Consider the following 20,315-nt stretch of genomic DNA (forward strand, 5'->3'; position numbering starts at 1 on the left):
CGGGGCTACAGTGCAATTCCAATATGGGCAAGGCCTCTGTGTAAATCCAATATGGGTGTTGCTTCAATGTAAATCTAACATATCCGTAGTGTAATTCCAAACATGGTGTTAATGTCACATTGTTCATGAATGAATGCTTCTCTTGAAGTAACATACTATTAACTTAAGCAGTCAAAGAGCTGTTTCTTAAAGTAGGTTTAAAAAATGATATGTACACATTCATGTTATACATTCAAATAATATTATTACACATTCAATATTTTTAATATTTATTACACATTCATTTATACACACAATATATTTAATATTGATTACACATTCAATATTTATTACACATTCATTACATATTCAAATAAATATTTACACATTCATAATATTTACACATTCAGTCCTTAGTTAATCTTGCACTAGGAGGTGACCCAAGCTCTTTGATAACACTTAAATATGCATATTCATATCGTTCGTTATATGAATTCCATGATGAATTGTATTATGAAAAAGTAGTGGGCGGGGCTACAGTGCAATTCCAATATGGGCCTCTGTGTAAATCCAATATATATGAACGCTGACCGACTTCTGTTTCATCGAAAGGGTCAATGAAATGAGAGATACATCCAATGAAAAATTCACGTAGGAGAACGATTAGGGTCATAGCAACCGTAACTAATTTACAGGGCAATTATAGTGTGTGGGCGGCAAACGTTGTCAATATTATGTGGTCAATATGCACGTTAGCTGGGCCGGTCAAGATGAGTTGCACATGTCACGACGTTAAACCCTTGCGGGACCGCCTAATGCCGGCATTGTCATCTCACGGAAGGAGTATAATATGTGAATAATTTCCCCTTCCATTGTTCTTATCACACGCCCTCCTTTCGAGGTCAGACTTTTACTACAGTCCCGAAGGTAATAAGGGCGGTATTGGGTAATAAAGAACTTAGAATGCATAGACTCCGGATCTGTGGACTGATTAATTCGAAGATGACATTGCAAGGGTCCTACCCGTACCGCGTAAGACTTGTCACACGGGTTCTGTTGTAATGCGTAAGGTTGGCATGTAATGAACATTTTTGAGTAGTCTAATGAGAAGTTGATTTCATATTACATATAATATACGTGTGTTCTTTATTGTGTCTTCTGCCGCGCATCCAGTTATTTTCGATTATTATCGATAGGCCTATATTTCCACTTTTGTTTTTAATTACAGCCAACTTACATTATAATGATCCAAAATAATGATACTAAACAAAGCTTCAGTACATGGACTATTGCTTAGGTGGTTACCAATTTCTGTATCAAATAACATATTTTTACATTTAAAGACATGTTAAATATATATAATTAACATGTCATTTACTGATTTAATTGTACCAAGTACAATGTTAATTTTCCTGTTATATTTTTATTCTACCTGTTGCATGTTTTTTCTAACATTGAGAAACAGTGCGGACCCTACATTTTTTGTTGGTGATAAATGACGGTCTAGCCGTCGCTAGCCAAAGGATTTGTACCAACAAGTCTTTGGCTTTGAGTACAATGTGTCTGTATGTTGCCGTGTTGGACGAATCCAGCCGTAACAGTTATTACAGACTTTGTGATCCGCGTTATAGTCATTGCCTACTTTGCAATCCCCGGTCCCCCTCACAAGTTTGCAAGGTCGGTAAGTGTGACTCCCTGATGTCACTCCTGACTGCTGGTAGATCTTAAAAATAGTTAATCAATATTGAATAAGAGAAGAATATTATTTCGAGTGTAATATATATATTTATTTACAGTCCTATATCATAGTTTACATTAAAGTAGCAATATATATGGAAAGACTTGCTTTCAAATTCCAGTTATGTATATTTTAATATTAAAATGGACGTGGCTTGTACGTTTACAACTTAGTATATACATGATTTCCAAACTTGAATGAGCTTCACGTAGCAACAATTATCTTTATTCTATTTATATATATAATGTAAAATATTAAACAATCGGATTATCAGGTAAGCATCAACTAGCTCTCTCACGATGGACTGGAGGAATGAGGATGTTCATTTACCGTCAAGACTTTTGATTGGTTCTCCAGAATATGCAAATGTTTATTTCAGTTTATTGATTCTCATTGGTAGACAGGGGGCGATAGAGTGCTTCAGGGTGCGGGGTACTTCAGACATTGCTATTCGATGAGTAACTTCGCAATCAGGATTAGTGGTTTGTATTTTTGTATTTTGCATAGTGACAAATTTGGCCAATTGCATAGATTCCCATCTTTCCAGTTGCTTCTTCAAATATACAAATTTCATAATTATTCTCCATTTGTTTAATGAATCTTGGTCTTCTTTCTTCGAGGAATGTCGTTCTGTTCAAGATATGAATCATGATACACGTTTGAAGCTGCAACATCGACCCTGAAAAAAAGAGCGAATATCATATTTGTTTTTATTGATTTATAGAAATTTAAATATTAATGTAATGCCAATTTATTCTTTCCGTAAGAAAATATACATTTTAATCTCGAGTAAGAGATACATTATAGCAGGCTATATCGATTGACACCCTAACCAAAACCCCAAACTTTATATCTCGGTTCTTGAAGAAGTTTTTATAAAAACGATCCGTAGTAAAATAGATATGTTTATTAGTAATATCCATTAATGAACACGAAAAAAAGAATGAAGTAAATCATCGATATACCTTATCCCCTGGCTGCGGTCGCATCAGAGATAATCTGTCATATAGAGACCTAAATGGTGCCAATATCTTCGAAAATGTTTCCTGTGAAATGGAAAATATTATTTACGTTACATTGATATCTCCTGGAAAGTATAGATAATACTCAGTGAAAGAAATGAACGTAGTGTATGGTCGTTTTCATGTTACTGACAAATATTTCGTGGTTATAACATATTTTATATAGCCGGTAGGGCTTTATGAGTTCCATATATACATGGCAAATACGGCTCCAAACTAGAGTCATTAACGCTGTGTTGTGTAGATGATGGAAGGGGTGCAGTTCATGTACGTACAAAGGGTGACAATACCCCTTCCCCCATCCCTCCTTCATTGTACCCCTTCCCATCCCTCCTTTATTATACCCCTTCCCCCTCCCTCCTTCATTAATACCCAAACCCCTGATGCTATGAATGTTCAGAACTCTGATTTCCTACTTTTAAGCAAACACTCCATTATTCGTGTGTGATAACCTATCACTTACCGAAATCCATGAACAACATCCTTTCTTCTTCGGCGCAGGTGGAAGTGGAGGTAAGGGTGGGGCTCTAGTGGGGCTAGGTGATGGGGGCCTCTCTGGAACCATCTCACCCTCCGTTTCAATGTCTATCACCCCAACGACCGATGCCTGTTTGCCTCTCTCTAAGTGAAGGGCAGCTTCTGTATTACCAGATGTTCCCCATCGAACCTTGAAACACAGAAAATGATACATTCGATGAATTCATTAAATAATCGATAATTCCTGTATCTATACACTTATTATAACAAAGCATGTTTTTGATGTTCCTGCAAGAGTCTTTATTTAAATTAATTTGTGATTGGATAGATATTGGATTAAACAGTAACAAAGTAGCCCTCCTACCCCTCCCACCCCCCCCCCCCCCCACCGCAACAAACATAAAATAAACAATAACAAAGTCAAGAATCGACAGAGAAGCTGATACACGCAGGCGCGCGCGAACTCAAACACACGCACGCAATGATTGCTTTGGGACAGGTTTATCTTGAATGGACCTCTGTATTCTGACCAATTTATACCTCATGAAAGTATAGAAGTTCATTTCATGTAAATTCGCTACATAACTAATGTATACACAACCTAATAGTGTCGTTAGAAATAAGCAGGATAAAATGACAGTAACTAAAGTTAATTTTTTGGTAATCTTTACTTTGGTAACAAATTTAGACTTGAGGAGCAACTAAGGAAATTATTGATGTTAATTGACTACAATTAGTGACTGGATTTAGACGAGAACTCCCCTTTCTCCATGTATACTAATTTTGGATCGAACATTAGAGTACCCCTTCTCCCCTATCCCTTCACTCTCCCCTGATCCTCTCCTAGCCCCTCTCCCCTAGGCTAACCCCACCCTTTTGCGCAGCATAATTGACTTCCGAAGACTACATTCCATTCTTGAGGGAACAAAGGACCACGTGTGATCCACAGATCGTTGCAAATATCACTTTATGTTAGTTACATGACCAATAGCAATTACTGTGTAATTGGCTATAATTAAAAAATCCTCACTAACTTGGAGAAACACGGAGAATGAGAACCTCCAAAAAAGTAATTTCCAAGAACTTCCAGCAATCCTAATATTTATCAAATTGACGGAGGTCAATACCGACGACCTTTACACTGAATATCAAATGCAGAAATATTGTACCACGTACCTGTACTGGTCTAATTCCTCCAGCTCCAACACCCCCTATAAGTGACACGTCTACCTTAGGCCAACTCTTCACTTTAGATGGGCCAGGGACTAGTTTGGGTGTCTCTGGTTTCGGTGGTGGAGGTGCAGGCTTTAGCACCGGTGGAGGCGGCGCTGGGGCCACTGGTTTATCTTTTAAAACAACCTGTATTATAAATTAAAACATACATTAATACAATTATATATATATGGGAGTTCACACGACCAGAGTATTAGTTTATGAAAACATATCGTGGTGCTCCTCGCATCCATCGCAAATTCTATCACCCCTTCCAGTCCCTCCTCTTCACCTATTCCGCATCTCGAGCCGGATACCCACCCCATCCAAACTTTCTTGTTACATTTTACAGGTCCTATTAGTTATGATAGTAACTTACAGCGCAACAGAGCAGGTTCCAAAACCACCACAGTAGAAACAGTCCAAGCAAAAGTAACCCTCCCAGTAGTCCAAGAATGATAGGCAAGACATTAGGCTGTATATGGAAAGAAAATTAAAGTTTACTTCAAAGAAGCCGTCATATCTTTCTGTTATATAGTATAATATCAGTAAAACTCATAGTTTTGTGCTAAATCTGCTAATTAAAGTGATCCTCACTAATAAACAAATATTAATAAATGTAATCCTCACTAATAAACAAATATTAAATAAAGTAATCCTCACTTATAAACAAAAATTAATTAAAGTAATCCTCACTTATAAACAAATAATAATTAAAGTAATTCTCACTGATAAACAAATATTTATAAAAGTAATTCGCACTAATAAACAAATATTAATTAAAGTCATTCTCACTGATAAACAAATATTAATTAAAGTAATCCTCACTAATAAACAAATATTAATAAAGTATTCCTCACTAATAAACAAATATTAATTAAAGTAATTCTCACTAATAAACAAATATTTATAAAAGTAATCCTCCATTAATAACAAAATTATGAGAGACGGTTCTGAAGTGGTTTTCTTGGTTTGATGGAAAATGGATGTAGCACACTTTATGTATATGGATGAAGCAGACTTTAGGTCCATTAACGGGTTCAGAATTGGTTTATCAATATCAATGTTATCTGGCAAACACGATGAAGATTTTATGCGACCCCTTTGATCTTCTGGTATAGTTACGGACATTTATGATGATGGTGTCTTAATTACTTGTAAATAGTTACAATAAACCCACACAATCCACCATCCATCCATCCATATAAATAAGGTATCACAAGAAGTTGTTTCTTACCGGTGTACAATCCATGGCGGAGATAGTAACATTACTAGACACGAATGATATATTGTTAACGGAAACTTGGACTTCAACAAACCTAAACAGAATAGAAAAATTTATCAATACAATACATGGCCAATATTCGATAAAATCAATACTATACCTATCAAAAGTTCGATATAATCAATACTACCTGAAGGATGTTCGATATAATCAATACTACCTGAAGGATGTTCGATATAATCAATACTACCTGAAGGATGTTCGATATAATCAATACTACCTGAAGGATGTTCGATATAATCAATACTACCTGAAGGATGTTCGATATAATCAATACTACCTGAAGGATGTTCGATATAATCAATACTACCTGAAGGATGTTCGATATAATCAATACTACCTGAAGGATGTTCGATATAATCAATACTACCTGAAGGATGTTCGATATAATCAATACTACCTGAAGGATGTTCGATATAATCAATACTACCTGAAGGATGTTCGATATAATCAATACTACCTGAAGGATGTTCGATATAATCAATACTACCTGAAGGATGTTCGATATAATCAATACTACCTGAAGGATGTTCGATATAATCAATACTACCTGAAGGATGTTCGATATAATCAATACTACCTGAAGGATGTTCGATATAATCAATACTACCTGAAGGATGTTCGATATAATCAATACTACCTGAAGGATGTTCGATATAATCAATACTACCTGAAGGATGTTCGATATAATCAATACTACCTGAAGGATGTTCGATATAATCAATACTACCTGAAGGATGTTCGATATAGTCAATACTACCTGAAGGATGTTCGATATAATCAATACTACCTGAAGGATGTTCGATATAATCAATACTACCTGAAGGATGTTCGATATAATCAATACTACCTGAAGGATGTTCGATATAATCAATACTACCTGAAGGATGTTCGATATAATCAATACTACCTGAAGGATGTTCGATATAATCAATACTACCTGAAGGATGTTCGATATAATCAATACTACCTATCGAATATTCTATATGATCAATACTACATGAAGGATGTTAAATATAATCAATACTTCCTGGCTGATATTCCATATAGTCAAATCAGTCGCCCACCACCGTCCCACCCCTCTCCCACCCTCAGCTCTTCTTTAAGCTATTTGCATGCTATTTTTCGTGATTCCTGAGGCATTTCTTCATTTATGGTGTGATAAACTGATGAAGCCATACAAAAGGGATGTTGGGTGGAACTACTTGACAGATTCTGCGGGTATCAATATGGAATGCATTGTAAGTTTGTTATTAGAAGGAAAATCAGTTACCTGCCATAGCAAATATTAATTCTAAACCTTGTAGAACAACTATAGTTACAGATAGATTAAGTCGTAAAAAGATTTGAATATTGTTGTTGTTGTGTTTTGAGCTGGGGGGGGGGGTGTAATATCTAGAAACGAAATGCCATCAGCTGTTTGTTGAAAGAAGACTGAAACGTATCGAGATAATCTGCCAAATCTTCATTTTTAGTTGTAACTTTTAGTTTATCCTGCAGTACTTACTCTCCTAGGGGAATCAAGGGAGACTCACAAAGCAGCTCAGTAGAAGTCACCACATATGGCTGAACACCTGTTAATAAATAAAAAATATGAAATAATATGAAGAAATTCATTTTACCAGCAGCCAACACAAAAAACAACAAACATATATTTAAGATTTATTCAAAGTGCGTTTTTTTCCTTTGTATGTTGCTTAATAAGAGTGTTATTCAGAGTTATATCCTATTGTCTGTTGATATCGTGCTAAACATGGTTTATCTTATCAATGCATGGTTTATTTTATCAATGCATGGTTTATTTTATCAATGCATGGTTTATCTTCTCAGTGCATGGAAAAATGGTGAATGCACGTTCATTGGTATTCGTCAATTTTTATTATTGGTTAATATCATAAAACATCCCAAGAGCTAAATCATAACAGATAAGATAAAGGAGGGAATGGTGGGGGAGGTAGACAATGAATGGGAGGGGGGGAGGATAGAAGGAGGGTGAGGATAGGAAAGGGAAGAAATGAGCGGTGAGATGACGTTTTTCATGTGTGCAAAAGTGCATCTTAAAGGCATATTTAATTTAATTGATTTAAATTAATTTAATTTAAATTAATTAATTAATTTAATTTAATTGATAAAACTTACGGTGCTCTGTGTCATTCAGTTTAAAGTTACAGTAGACCAGCCGAGTATCAAACGTCTTGTCAAATCCGTTGCCAGATATAGACACGTTAATAGCATCTGTTAGGGGTGAAAATAGACTACCATGGTTACTGTTGCCATGGTTACCTTTTGGTCATGATGAACTTTGTATAATAATAGATGCACATTGAATTGTCATACGAGCATAGACTCATAGAATGAGCACTTAGAAAATGAAGAGAAAAGCAAATATGTACGTTAAATCCCTTCGCAGACAGGAAATATAATTATAAAGCAAATATAAGAGGGGTGGGGTTAAAGTTAACACTCAGATTAAATAAATTGGGAAGCGGTGCACAGGAAAACGAGGATCAGAGTAAGGAAGCTGATAATGGTCACTTACAATCGGTTTCTTGTAATCGATAAAGCGTGGAATTGAAAGGTTTATTTACAAACTCCAGTTATTTTGGTTACCATTACTGTTTGAAGCACTCATTCGTTAAGAAAAAAATATAAATATGTAGCCTTGACTATGTTCCTTACCATTAGCGCAAACTTCATCCGGTGTGACGGAGAGCACTTCTACACAGGAAGTGTTAACAATCTAGAACCAAAGAAATTAAGGAACGTGACTATCAAATGAGGCAGAGAGTAAACGAACATTAATTAAAAAAAACGGTAAGGGGTGCCGAGAATTAAGAATAGGTAAACACTCTGGGCCATCCCTCAGTTGACTCGGGTGGTATCCATGCATGATCAATTTGAATAATTAATGTTTATAGACGGAAACATGGAACACCGAATCAAGTTTTTTTTTAAACTTTCTAAACGTGGTGTGCGCACAGTGAGATCATCACAGAATAAAATATGTGTGTAGGGAGGGGAGGGGGTTGGAAGCGATTGAAGTCATATTCCGGTTGTAGTTGGACTATCTACTGTAGCTTAGATAGCCGAATTGTGTAATTAAATACTATGTGGCGCCTGTTATAAGGCACGGGTTACTATGTCATTGTTTTTTATGTAGGTCAGTTTAACAATGAATGCAGTTATAGTTACTTTATTTTATGTTCTAGTATGAACTGTTTCCTAGGATTATGATTACATCTTACCTTAGCTATAATGGATTCTAAATCATCAAATGTATCGCCTTTGAATATGTGAGTCTCTGATGGAGGATTGGCCACGCCCAAAAGATCATCTATTTGTGACTCGCCCACACGGACGGCCATCACTGTACTTCCATAAGATCTGGCTACATCTGCCTGAAAGAAAATATTATTAATGGTAAATATCCGTCATAAAAGACTTTACCCCTATGTGGCTCTTCTGAACCAGGGCGGGGAGATGGAGGGAGAGGCAGACAGAGGAAGAGAGGGCAGAGGTTGGGAGAGTGCCAGTTTTCCTCTGTTTTTCGTTAGAGATTCAAGGAGGATTTAATTCCCCATGCAATTTTAAAGTCACTAGAGACACTCACAATAAAAAGAAAGTGTTGGGTGTGACATCGGTTTTCGCCACCCTCCTACCGCACAAAGAAACAAATAACACACATGGTTTCAAACATTAAGCCGAGGGCGCACGAACAGGTACTCTCAGAAGAGCAGTTTCACCCACTTTTAAAAAGCGGGGGTGGACTAGGCCTATATTTCTTCCCCCTCACTCAACTAGAGATGTATTTCTCGGCAGTATTAGATCATTCAGCTCCTGCCTTTGTATTATGATAAAGAGGAACTTGTGATCATTTCTCGTTCATAATCCTCATAATCCGCCAAGCTTTCTTGACTAATCCTCCATTTCAATTTAGACAAGAAATGTTAAAGCATTAGATGAATAACCGAGAGGTGAACAGGTTACCATGAAAAAAAATTCTTCACATTTAGGCGAAAAAAACCGAAACAAGTCAGGCATTTAAAGAAACAGAGTCTGAATTCTGAGCAAAAATTTCAGGAACACTTCAATTTCAGGTAAAAGAAATTTCCATGCAACTATAAACAGGGTAAATAGTTTCTTTTAGTGCAAATTAAACAAGAAAAAGGAGAGGGTGTATTCTATCGAGCTTATAGATTTGAGCTTTATAGTTTAATAAATATTTTCAATGTGTTAGGTTAAAAGGGTAGTATAGAATTATAGAAACTAAAGATATTTTCGATACCTACCTCGAACACTGAGTCGTCCTTGTCATTTCTTATAACTCCATCGGTTAGAGTTATTATGACACTCGCGGAATCACCCCCTGTACAACATAAATATGAAAAATGCGATCACTGGTCCTAACTTGCTTAAATCATTCATATTCCTTGCAACAATTGTCACCATAAGTCAGCAATAATAGCTATACGTGACTTCATATTCGCATAGCTAAAGGTTACCTATCCAGACTACTATCGGCTATCAGTATTTGTAATAACTGCTACGAACGCAGAAGGCTTCATGTTGAACTTTCATAATTAATAATAACATTCCATAAAATATTGATATTGACTGATACTCGTTAGTACGTTTCTATGAGAATTTCCTTGCAGCTATATAGGCGTATATACGTAAATTCAAGTTCACGACTAATCATTAATACACATTCAGTACAGAGACGAGAGGAGGGCTGCAGAATAAAATGAGGATGTGTTAGCAAAATAATACCTCTATTGGGAAGAAGGAAAGTTGTTTTAATATTAAGAAAGGAGGATATTATGGTTTATAGGAGGATCAAATATATTAATAGCATTTCGCATCAGTATAATTATATTTAAGTAAGTTTGTGATCATGACGTATTAATCGCCCTTCTCCTCCCCCACACAACCCCTCGACCACCTTTCCTCCCCTATCCCCCCTCTTCCTTTCCCTTTCCCCTATTCCTTTCACCCTTCTACCTTTCCCCCTCAACATTTACCCTTCTCCTCATCCGGGAATGCCTCATGTGCCCCTGATATTATATGTATAATGATCATTGCCTCACGACTTTTTATAGGTACAAAGGATTCAATCAAAATACTGCGCAGATGCAAACACTTGCCATATGAACTATGATGCGGTTTTAGTGTATGTTTTGTTGAGGAGATAAACGTGTATGTGTGTGTTGGGGGGGGGGGGGGCAATAATTTATAGAGAATTCAAAATAACACCAGTGGGTAATACTCCGTTCATGAGTTACAGACCTTTATATTACGTCCTTAATAGCGCCACCAATAAAGTTCTATTGGATCATAGTGCAAAGTAGTGCAGAGTAACGCCGGGCAGATACTATAATTAATAAATGCTTATATTTTGCATTGGGAACTTTGCCAGCACCCATCACCCGCCTCCTCTGGTTACGCCACTACAGCAATCCTTATAAGGCCGATTCCCATTGAAAAGAGGTTTGTATTTGGAAATTTTGCAAATTCATGCCATGAGTCATACTAATTTTATTTTGCTTTTTATTTCAGTTCAGTTCTTTGTACCCCATACCTACGTGGAGACATGCAAGGTTGGCACATCCATTATCGTCTAGCAATTCGTTGGAACAAAATCAAGTTAACGCACCAGTGCACCGATCACAATAGGGTGTTGGGGTGTAGGTTAAAGAACGTGGCATGCAACAATAATATTTATGGCTTGTGTAAATTATGTAAGATATTATTGAGCAAACTCTTCTAGATATTTTCACACAAAGTTCCTAGTACGTGGTTATTGACTGTAAGCATCGTACAGTAATGAAAGAAAATATGATATTAAATTTTTAAACTAAAACGGTGAACAAAGTATTTTGATCCATTACATCTTATCTAAAAGTGACTTATTTCTTTATTAGGCTATATAAACTAACACTAATAGTTTTCTTTTGGGTGGGGTGGGTGGGGTGGGGAGGAGAGTAGGTTACGATGAGGGGGGTGGGGGTTCTATATATCTGCGTCTTTTGTTCCTTTTCTTAGGTTGTTTGGCCTCCTGATATACTTAGTTTCTGCCAAGACTATTCCACCTCTGTAAATATTCACATGTAAGACCAACAGTTGCAATGCTGATATTTGTTTGCTCTTCAAGTTGTTTGTATGCATGTGTGGGTGTATGTATGTATTTTAGATCCTCCTGCAAGCAGGAACCCGCGAAGAAGCCATCATTGGCTTATCAAAGCCACAGGCTGACCGAAGTCAGTTTCTGAGATTCATATTTTAACGTCCATGATTATGAATTGTCAATTGTTAACAACTCTGTAACTGGACGACATACATTAATCTTGGAGTGACTCAAACTCGTGACCTTATGATTGGAAGGCACCGGCGTTAACCACTGAGCTAACACTCCCTGTTTCAGTTTTCTTTTGTATTTTCAGTTTTTGTATTGCAACATTTGGAACTGCAACACGTTTGTATCTCTTGCACGCACGTTTCAAAGAGATGTTGGATTTAGCTGTTTTACAGAAGGGTCATTCTATCAATGTACTGGTTGTTCTGCAGAGTAGTGTTACCAGCGTTAGCGTTTTTACACTAGATCAAGGGCGGCGGAAGCACTTTCAATCTGGGGGGGGCACCAACGTCGAAGGGCACTTAGCAGAAATTCGATTGGACCAGTGATGCAGCCTGATATTTAGTACCCTTTATAACTCTTATTGTATTATCTTATTTGCGTATACACATCACTCCATCAACGCCACCCCCCCCCCTCAATGAAACAAAGCATATTAGCACTGCAATATCTAATGTGCAAATTGGGAAACAAGGAAAAAGACAAAATGAGGTGAAATCATTATAAAATCCAAGTCCCTGCACACGCGATCGATACATGCATGAAAGCAAATGAAATATGTCAAAATACTGAAAGAAAAATAATTTTCTATGTGTTTTTCAATGGTTAAACTGATATTATTATGATGATTATTATTGTAACGACTTTGCCAATAATTCTAACCAATTTGGAAGGGTTATAACACGGCAAATGATTGTATGTTATTGGCATGCGATGTAATAACCAACGCATGCCTATATGATATGGACATTAACACGTTGAACGCGCGCTATATTTTTCGGGCAAGTCGTTCCAGCCTCCCCAATTCAAATTGGGCTCCTACGCCTGTGGTAGTAAACATTTAAAAATTCCCGAAATATTTCATTCGACGTGGGTTTCGCTTTTTTAACTCTTTTTTTTATTTAGAATTTTTGGGTAGAAAAAGGGCACATTTTTAACCTGAGGAAAAGTGGGGGGGCACGTGCCCCCTGTGCCCCCCCGGTTCCGCCGCCCTTGCACTAGATCTAGCGTTTTTAGTCATTTCTGGGGTTCTAGCGCACGTTTTTTCTAATTTTGGTAATTCTAGCGTTTTTTTGCCTAAAACTAGTTAAATTCACCAAAAATAGACCATTTTTCAGATTTTTTAGACAAAATTCTTACTTGGAGACCCATCCAAGTTTATTTTGAGTATTTTTGCCCAATCTTCGGAATTTCCTACTGAAAATTTCCATACTTTTTCAAATTTTCTGGGTCAGACTATCATTCAAATCAAATATTCAAAATCTGTTTTGTGATCGGTGACCATTCATCCTACGAATCTGTGCTAAATTGACTGGAAACAACACGAAAGTTGGGGAAACTACCATTTAGCGTTTTGCCAAATCTAGCGTTTTTTCGTCAACTGTCGCTGGTAACGCTGCTGCAGAGCACTAGAAGGGTGGTGTATAGTCAAGTGTGTAATGATGCAAGATTTAACTAGAAGATGTTGGAGTATCTTGCAGTGTGACTTAAAGATGGCCAATTTCAATTTCTGAAAGTGTCCCAAGTTGTAGGGTCACGCCCGTCCTTTCAATGTATACAAGAAGATGACTTACCTTCTAATTCTATTTGTTGTGTAGCATGCCTCAGACCACCGGAAAGTATTGTGCCTCCTTCAGGCGATATTTCTCTCAGCAGACTTAATGCTTCATCGATTTCATCCCTACATAAGTATGAAGAAGAATGAAAAGTATGAAATACACGAAGAAGTATGAAATACACGAAGAAGTATGAAAAGCGCGATGGCCATAAACAAAATTGAGAATTAAGGATTCCCTAAAAGTAGGCCTAGTGTTTCATTCTACCTTTATAAAAAGTTAACATACCAGAATCTTTTTTTAAATAGTTAATGGATATATTTGTAGATAAATCAAATCCTAACAACACGCAGTTCTCAGTAAAATCTTGCATGACAGCATCATATTTTAAAATAAAGAGTTCACCAAGGTTTTACTTGACCAAGAAGAAAAGACCAATATGAATTTAAAACGACTTAAACAAATTGAATGAACTTATCGTACATGAATTAGTATGTCGGGGAGGGGTAGGTGGTTGAAAACTGCATATCAAAAGTATAGGAACAACCCGGTACAACTCTACCTTCACTTATTTCCCTCTCCCCAGTTCATTCTGCCCCCCCCCCTCCCCGTTCCGCCTCCCTTATATTGTGGAATGACATAACTTGTTTTAATTCTATGTGTAATAATTTAGAGAATGTGCAATAAACGGTCGGTAGAATGCGATTTGTCTTTGAAGTGAAATTTTTGCCATCAGTGATTCCATTCCTGTATGAACAACCAGTGGCAGGATAACAATATAATAAATAAAAAAATAAGCACAATGTTCCCTTAGGGGGTGGGGTGGGGGTGAGGCGCATCATAATAAATACTTCGTAATAACAAAGATCTTTTGTTAGATTTTGGCAAAGCCTATGGGCAAAACATGAATCTTCATTAAGTAAATCATTTTAATACCAAGTAGCGGTTCAGCGAAACCTGACAAACAGACCCAGCGATTCACCTTACGGTCTCTACGGCAAGGATATCAATTAGCATACCCTTCTCAAAGAAGAACATTTCCTATATTTGCAAGTGGTTACATAACGAAGACAATAATAAAGAAAAAAATAATGATTGAGAACACAAATGAAATACTGTTATGTGTATGTCAGAAGATAAAACTGTTACCTGTTGCCTGTTAGGGGTAATACTGTCCGCGCAATGCTTGCGAATGTTATAAACGAAACCCTTAGACTTGCGCTACAAAGAAGGAAAGAATAAATAAATAAATAAGTGGTAAAATACAACTCGAAGTTTAACGATGGCTATAATGCCACGCTTTGTAATACTATATACCTTGTGTGATAGTCACAATCTTCAAAGTGGTAGCCACCTCGATAAACAGATGGCTATACCGACTAAGCAAAAAGTAGTACATTTTCAATACATTTATATATCTTTTTTAATCAGTTACGAGCTGTTGTCTAGTTATGATCACATCGTGTTATATATACTTTCATTAAATGGTTTTTAGCGTTTGCCGATTTTAAATCTTGGTCCACGGCACGTACACATCACTTTCATATCTATATATGGATATTTGTATAAGATTGTTAGACTTCCGTTGGAATAAGGAAGAATGTAATTTCTATATACCCTCATTACGAATTGAAAGTTTAACTGGTCAAAGAGAGCCGTATAGAGGTCTTGCACATGACGTCATTCACTGGTTTTCACGTGATCATTTTTTCTGGAGTGAAAAATCGCTTCTTCTCACATACTGACATACTATGTAGCCCTAAATTCAAACGATGATTTTTAAATGACTGGTGAATATGTTGAGTAAACCTTGCCATGTGTTATTCTACAAAAATCAAACAAACCCCATAAAAATATATAATTTGAATCTTTTCGCAAATGAAGAAAAACGAGCAAAATAAAGAAAATTAGCCCATTGAACGTATTGATGTAGAGAGGCTCTCTTTCCCTCCAGTCACTGAGCATGAGTCACGCTATGTCCCAAAATATGACGTCACTGCAACACCTCTATACAATGAAAGCATTGAGAGTCCACTTGCATGCAAGCACGACAGACAGATACGGAAAAACTATAGTCCAATAGATGCTAGTGTCACAGTGAAGTTAGATTCGAAATAAGTCGTATTTCTGGAGGTTCATCCATTAACTGTCTGCTTCCGATTTCCACTAAGATTATGAATTCTTCACTCCATATTCGCCCCATGTGCATCCCATGTATAGTAGCATACACATAATAAAGTAGCATAGGCCTACACAAACTAAGTAGCATACACAAAATATATAGTAGCGTACACAATATATATTACCTTACATTACTATATAACTAATTCATACAATCCAACGAATGATCATGTGACGGAAAGTCACCCAAGATAGAGAGCATGGGCAGGAATACCAAAATACATTGTTGCATTCTTAGCACCATTCCTATTCTATTGAGACCATAACCTTGTGATCATAACGATGTTACTGTAGTTTAGCTACAGCCAAACTTTGATTATTTTATTACCATATGAGTATGTTACCTTATGATTATGTTGATGATGATTCTGATTTAAGTACACAATTGAGATAATTTCTGCAAGCCTCTTCTTTTTTTTTGTGGGGAAGAAGAAAGGGGGAGGGGAGAGGGGAGGGAGAAAGGGGAGGGGAAGGAGGAGGGGAGGGGGTAATCTCGCATGCTCACCTTGTAAACCTTTGATATAGTTCCTCCACAAAATTGACCGTTTGCTCTTTAAAGTGGGATTCGGTGATACTTCCTGAACTGTTAAGAAATTTGATTGCATGGACGTTAATAAAAATATTAATATTGAAACACTACCTATGAATAAACATTACATAATGAGCTGCATTTATCCTCTGAAGTGAAGTACATGACACTATCTACAGTATCCGTCACAAGGGGATTGAGTTGTGGTGGTGAACATGTTGGAGTGGGGCCGAGACAGGGTGAGCTTTGGGGTGCGTCTAAGCCTACAATAACCTTGAAGTCGGCTTATACTAAAACATTTGAGTCAATGTTTCTAGTTCAGTAAATCATCCCAGCTATATTCAGATGTCGGATAATTCATTCACTCACAACCAAGATTAGTAGAAGCAGTACTAGAGGCAGTAACCCTTTATACATTAAAAACATGGATTCAATGCGCACGGTGTATCCATTTCATTGTATTTAGTAATGATGATTCCATACTCATATGAAAAAAATAGCTATAGTGTCTGCAGTATAAACTATTTATACATTGGGAGCCCAATATCATTAACAGAGTATACCTAAAGGGTTAATTCTAAACAATGTGTGAACGTGGATGTTCATATATTCCTGTATTTAGATACCGTTATATCAGTTTATTAACTGGAAATAATAAGCCTAATTTGTTCATATCGGTACTATGATGGGCATGCCGAGATCACGAGGTTAAGTCCAAAATCTATAATTGTATAAAAACAATATTTAAGTCCTAGCATAATGCAAGAATAACTTCCAAGAAATATCGTTATTTTTTTTAATAACAAGAAGGCGCCCGTCTAACAATGATGTAAGTCAAACTCATATGTCACATGCCATTCGTAACACAAAAGGAACAATTAACTGTTTGTATTGCCTCTGTAGAAAAGGTAACAACATGCATGGAGTCTCTTGCTGACACCAATAGGAGAGAGTATCTTGTGTTTCATAAAAGTCTAAAGAAGCAATACAAGTATTTAGTCTTATTACAGACTCTTAACATGTTATGATATTAAGACCTAAGTTGATAATAACCTGAGAAAGTACTTACGTGTCAAGAACAAAGTAAACATCAAAGCCACCGCTACATTTAGTCTGGACTGGGACATCGATTTGTCTTACCACCAAGGCAAAACTCGACGATAAAATTGTTAAAATTAAAAGTGGATGATTAAGACGCTTCATTTTCGCTGCATTAAAGAACAATGCTATTACTGCCCAGAGATCAGACAATAAAGTAATAACCACAGAGACCTTGATGGAGAAAGCAAAGAATGGTACTGTCAGAAACACGTTCGTACAGCGAATGACTGCTAAATCCTAGTAAAACTCGAACTTTTAAAGAATTCAGTGGACTGTGACGAGAGACCAGTCATATACATATATACCCGTGCATGCTCAAACTTTTATAAAAGATACTAAAATATAATACACAATTACTAAAACGTACTATTGTAGCAATACGAACTCGAAAACGATACAATACGGCCGATGACTAATCAGCTAGCTAAAGAAGAAGAAACCTGATTGGTCAATAGCGGTGACTCCGCCTCCTTTATCAACTCTCTTGCGATATTCATAGTTAGGAAGATTGTTTCATTGAGTCATACAATGAAAAGTTATGAAAGGGGTGCAAAGTGTTTCTTCTGATAATATGTCCTTGAAATAGAATTGCTTTCAATGAACTGTCAAGAAAAATGACATGACAAATTTACTGGTGAGTAAACGTTATTGTACTTCATTGAACCCTGATATAGATGACGTCATTCGTGACGCATTGGGGTTCCTTCTTGATTACTGCGGGTGGGATGGTTGTGGGATGGGATGGTTGTGGGATGGGATGGGTGTGGGATGGGATGGTTGTGGGATGGGATGGTTGTGGGATGGGATGGTTGTGGGATGGGATGGTTGTGGGATGGATGGTTGTGGGATGGATGGTTGTGGGATGGGATGGTTGTGGGATGGATGGTTGTGGGGCGGGTGGTTGTGGGGCGGGTGGTTGTGGGGCGGGTGGTTGTGGGGCGGGTGGTTGTGGGGCGGGTGGTTGTGGGGCGGGTGGGGAGGTCTATCAACTCCTTTATAGGGGATTTCTGTAACATATGGCATAAGATTTCGCTAGTTCTTTGGCGGTATATATTTGTAGAACCCTTGGTCCACCAGGGTCCTCTATGAGATCGCTGGTCTACTCCTTTGTAGACGATACACTGAATGACGGTAGTAGAGTACTTCCGTGTATAACCAGGGAGTTGTTATGGAACATCTCCCTGGTATAACTTGCAGAAGTCTTGTGATGTAAGCTGCCTTTACACACTCTTCAACCAAAGGATAAATAAACTGAATGTATAGTTAGGTACTGGCGACACTACTAAATGTTTTCAATACGTGCATAATCCGATAAATACATTGTACCGCTGGGTAGGTTATATTATGTACACAAATCACCACGGCTGTCTAAATTGCCCCCCCCCCCCAAATCACCCCTTGGAACATTTTGATGACGAGTTTGGTGAACACTTGACCGAAGTACCGAAGAATAGAACTTTATGACCATATGAGGAAATAATATATGTTTTGCATATTATACTGGGAAAATGACAACGCAATTGCTGAGAGGTAAAATGGGAAGGATATGCGGTCTGTCTAACCCCTATCACATACCAGCTGTAATGTCGAGGAACTAATTATATATAATTTGTACCGTAACGCGGTAGGACTAAACAATTGTTTATGTTGTTTCTTGGTTGCTGTTATTTGGTGTCGGCAGTGGCAATGAGAGCCACGAATATGGCCGCAAGGAAAAAAGGGTCACCTGGACCCCTTAGTGAAATATTGAATATACCTGAGTATATTATCCCCTTAGTAAAGTATTCATACCTGAAGTATATTATTCCCTTAGTGAAGTATTCATACCTGAAGTATATTATCCCCTTAGTGAAGTATTCATTAAACCTGAAGTATATTATCCCCTTAGTGAACTACTCATTACATCTAAAGTATATTACCCCCTTAGTGAAATATTCATTACACCTAAAGTATCTGTTATCCCCTTAGCGAAGTATTCATTGTGCCTGAAGTATATTACCCTTAGTGAATTATTCATTATACCTGAAGGATACATTTCAAATGAGAATGTACTATTATTGTCACCATATGTCCGCGGACCATCTCACTGACCCTGAACTCTGAAGTTATATCCCCGTGACCCTTCCCCTCTCGCCAGGCCTGAATGTCAACACTTGCCTTAGAGTCCGAGATTGGGGGAGGGGAGAGGGGAAGAGGGAGGGGAGGGGAGGGGAGGGGGAATTGGGATATGATACAACTATTCACACATTACTATTGTCAGGGCAAATTATATCATTATTGAGGGATCTGTTGTCAGAGAGTAAGTCCCTGAGTAACTGCCTTTCCAATTTAGACGATAATGGTTTTTCTCTCTGAGTTCTGATATCTTTCCATGGGCGAAACCTGGAATAAAAGTCACTGTACACACGAAACATGTGCACTATTCATGTTAAATGGTGTACTATTTCTTATGCATAGTTGAAGTTCTGAGAGTGTTAATAATCTCTTTCAGCGATTTTTGTTTTTCTACCAGACAACAACTCTTTAAACGGCTTTTAACGACATTGGATGATTGGATATTATCGGTCCATCGCGATATCCATATTAACTTATTGCAATGACAACGGGTACCTCTTCTACAAGGCCTCATCCTAATTGAGATAGATTACAGCAAGTTTACTGTTCACTCTCTTTACTCTTTTTGAAAGCAAGAAAAAGCGATAAAATATTTCGTTTACACCTTATACGACTAATATACAGAACAACTGCCATTCCATTACAACATTGGGAATAAAGCCATGAATCTTTCTGAAAAAATAAAATCATATGGATATATAGAGGATGACAAAACCTTTGTGATGAAAAGAAAGAAAAACATGTTGAGAATTTGTCGCTATTAATATT

The 20,315-nt window shown here is 37.1% G+C and overlaps 1 protein-coding gene across 1 annotated transcript; it reads right to left on the minus strand.

Annotated features, from left to right (window-relative positions):
• Positions 1 to 224: 224 nt before the first annotated feature.
• On the minus strand, positions 225 to 17,767 carry LOC139968582 (anthrax toxin receptor 2-like). Its single transcript, XM_071972722.1, has 15 exons — positions 17,401 to 17,767; positions 16,308 to 16,385; positions 14,771 to 14,842; positions 13,640 to 13,746; positions 10,003 to 10,079; positions 8,959 to 9,111; positions 8,393 to 8,453; positions 7,853 to 7,948; positions 7,221 to 7,287; positions 5,666 to 5,747; positions 4,808 to 4,903; positions 4,393 to 4,575; positions 3,203 to 3,406; positions 2,683 to 2,763; positions 225 to 2,396 (listed from the first exon to the last, which is right to left on the minus strand). The coding sequence occupies exons 1-15, from the start codon at positions 17,532 to 17,534 to the stop codon at positions 2,364 to 2,366; spliced, it is 1,524 nt and encodes a 507-aa protein (XP_071828823.1). The 5' UTR covers positions 17,535 to 17,767; the 3' UTR covers positions 225 to 2,363.
• Between the last annotated feature and the right edge of the window lie 2,548 nt (positions 17,768 to 20,315).

Source organism: Apostichopus japonicus, chromosome 6, assembly GCF_037975245.1.
Source record: "Apostichopus japonicus isolate 1M-3 chromosome 6, ASM3797524v1, whole genome shotgun sequence".
NCBI classification, from domain to species: Eukaryota; Metazoa; Echinodermata; class Holothuroidea; order Aspidochirotida; family Stichopodidae; genus Apostichopus; species Apostichopus japonicus.

Excerpts from the sequence above, each read along its gene's own strand:
- LOC139968582 (XM_071972722.1), bottom strand. The coding sequence starts at position 17,534 with ATGAAGCGTCTTAATCATCCACTTTTAATTTTAACAATTTTATCGTCG. Across the intron at positions 5,748-7,220 it reads CCCTTGATTCCCCTAGGAGA|GTTTGTTGAAGTCCAAGTTT; the intron begins GTAAGTACTGCA and ends TATTCTGTTTAG. Across the intron at positions 2,764-3,202 it reads GATGTTGTTCATGGATTTCG|GAAACATTTTCGAAGATATT; the intron begins GTAAGTGATAGG and ends TCCATTTCACAG.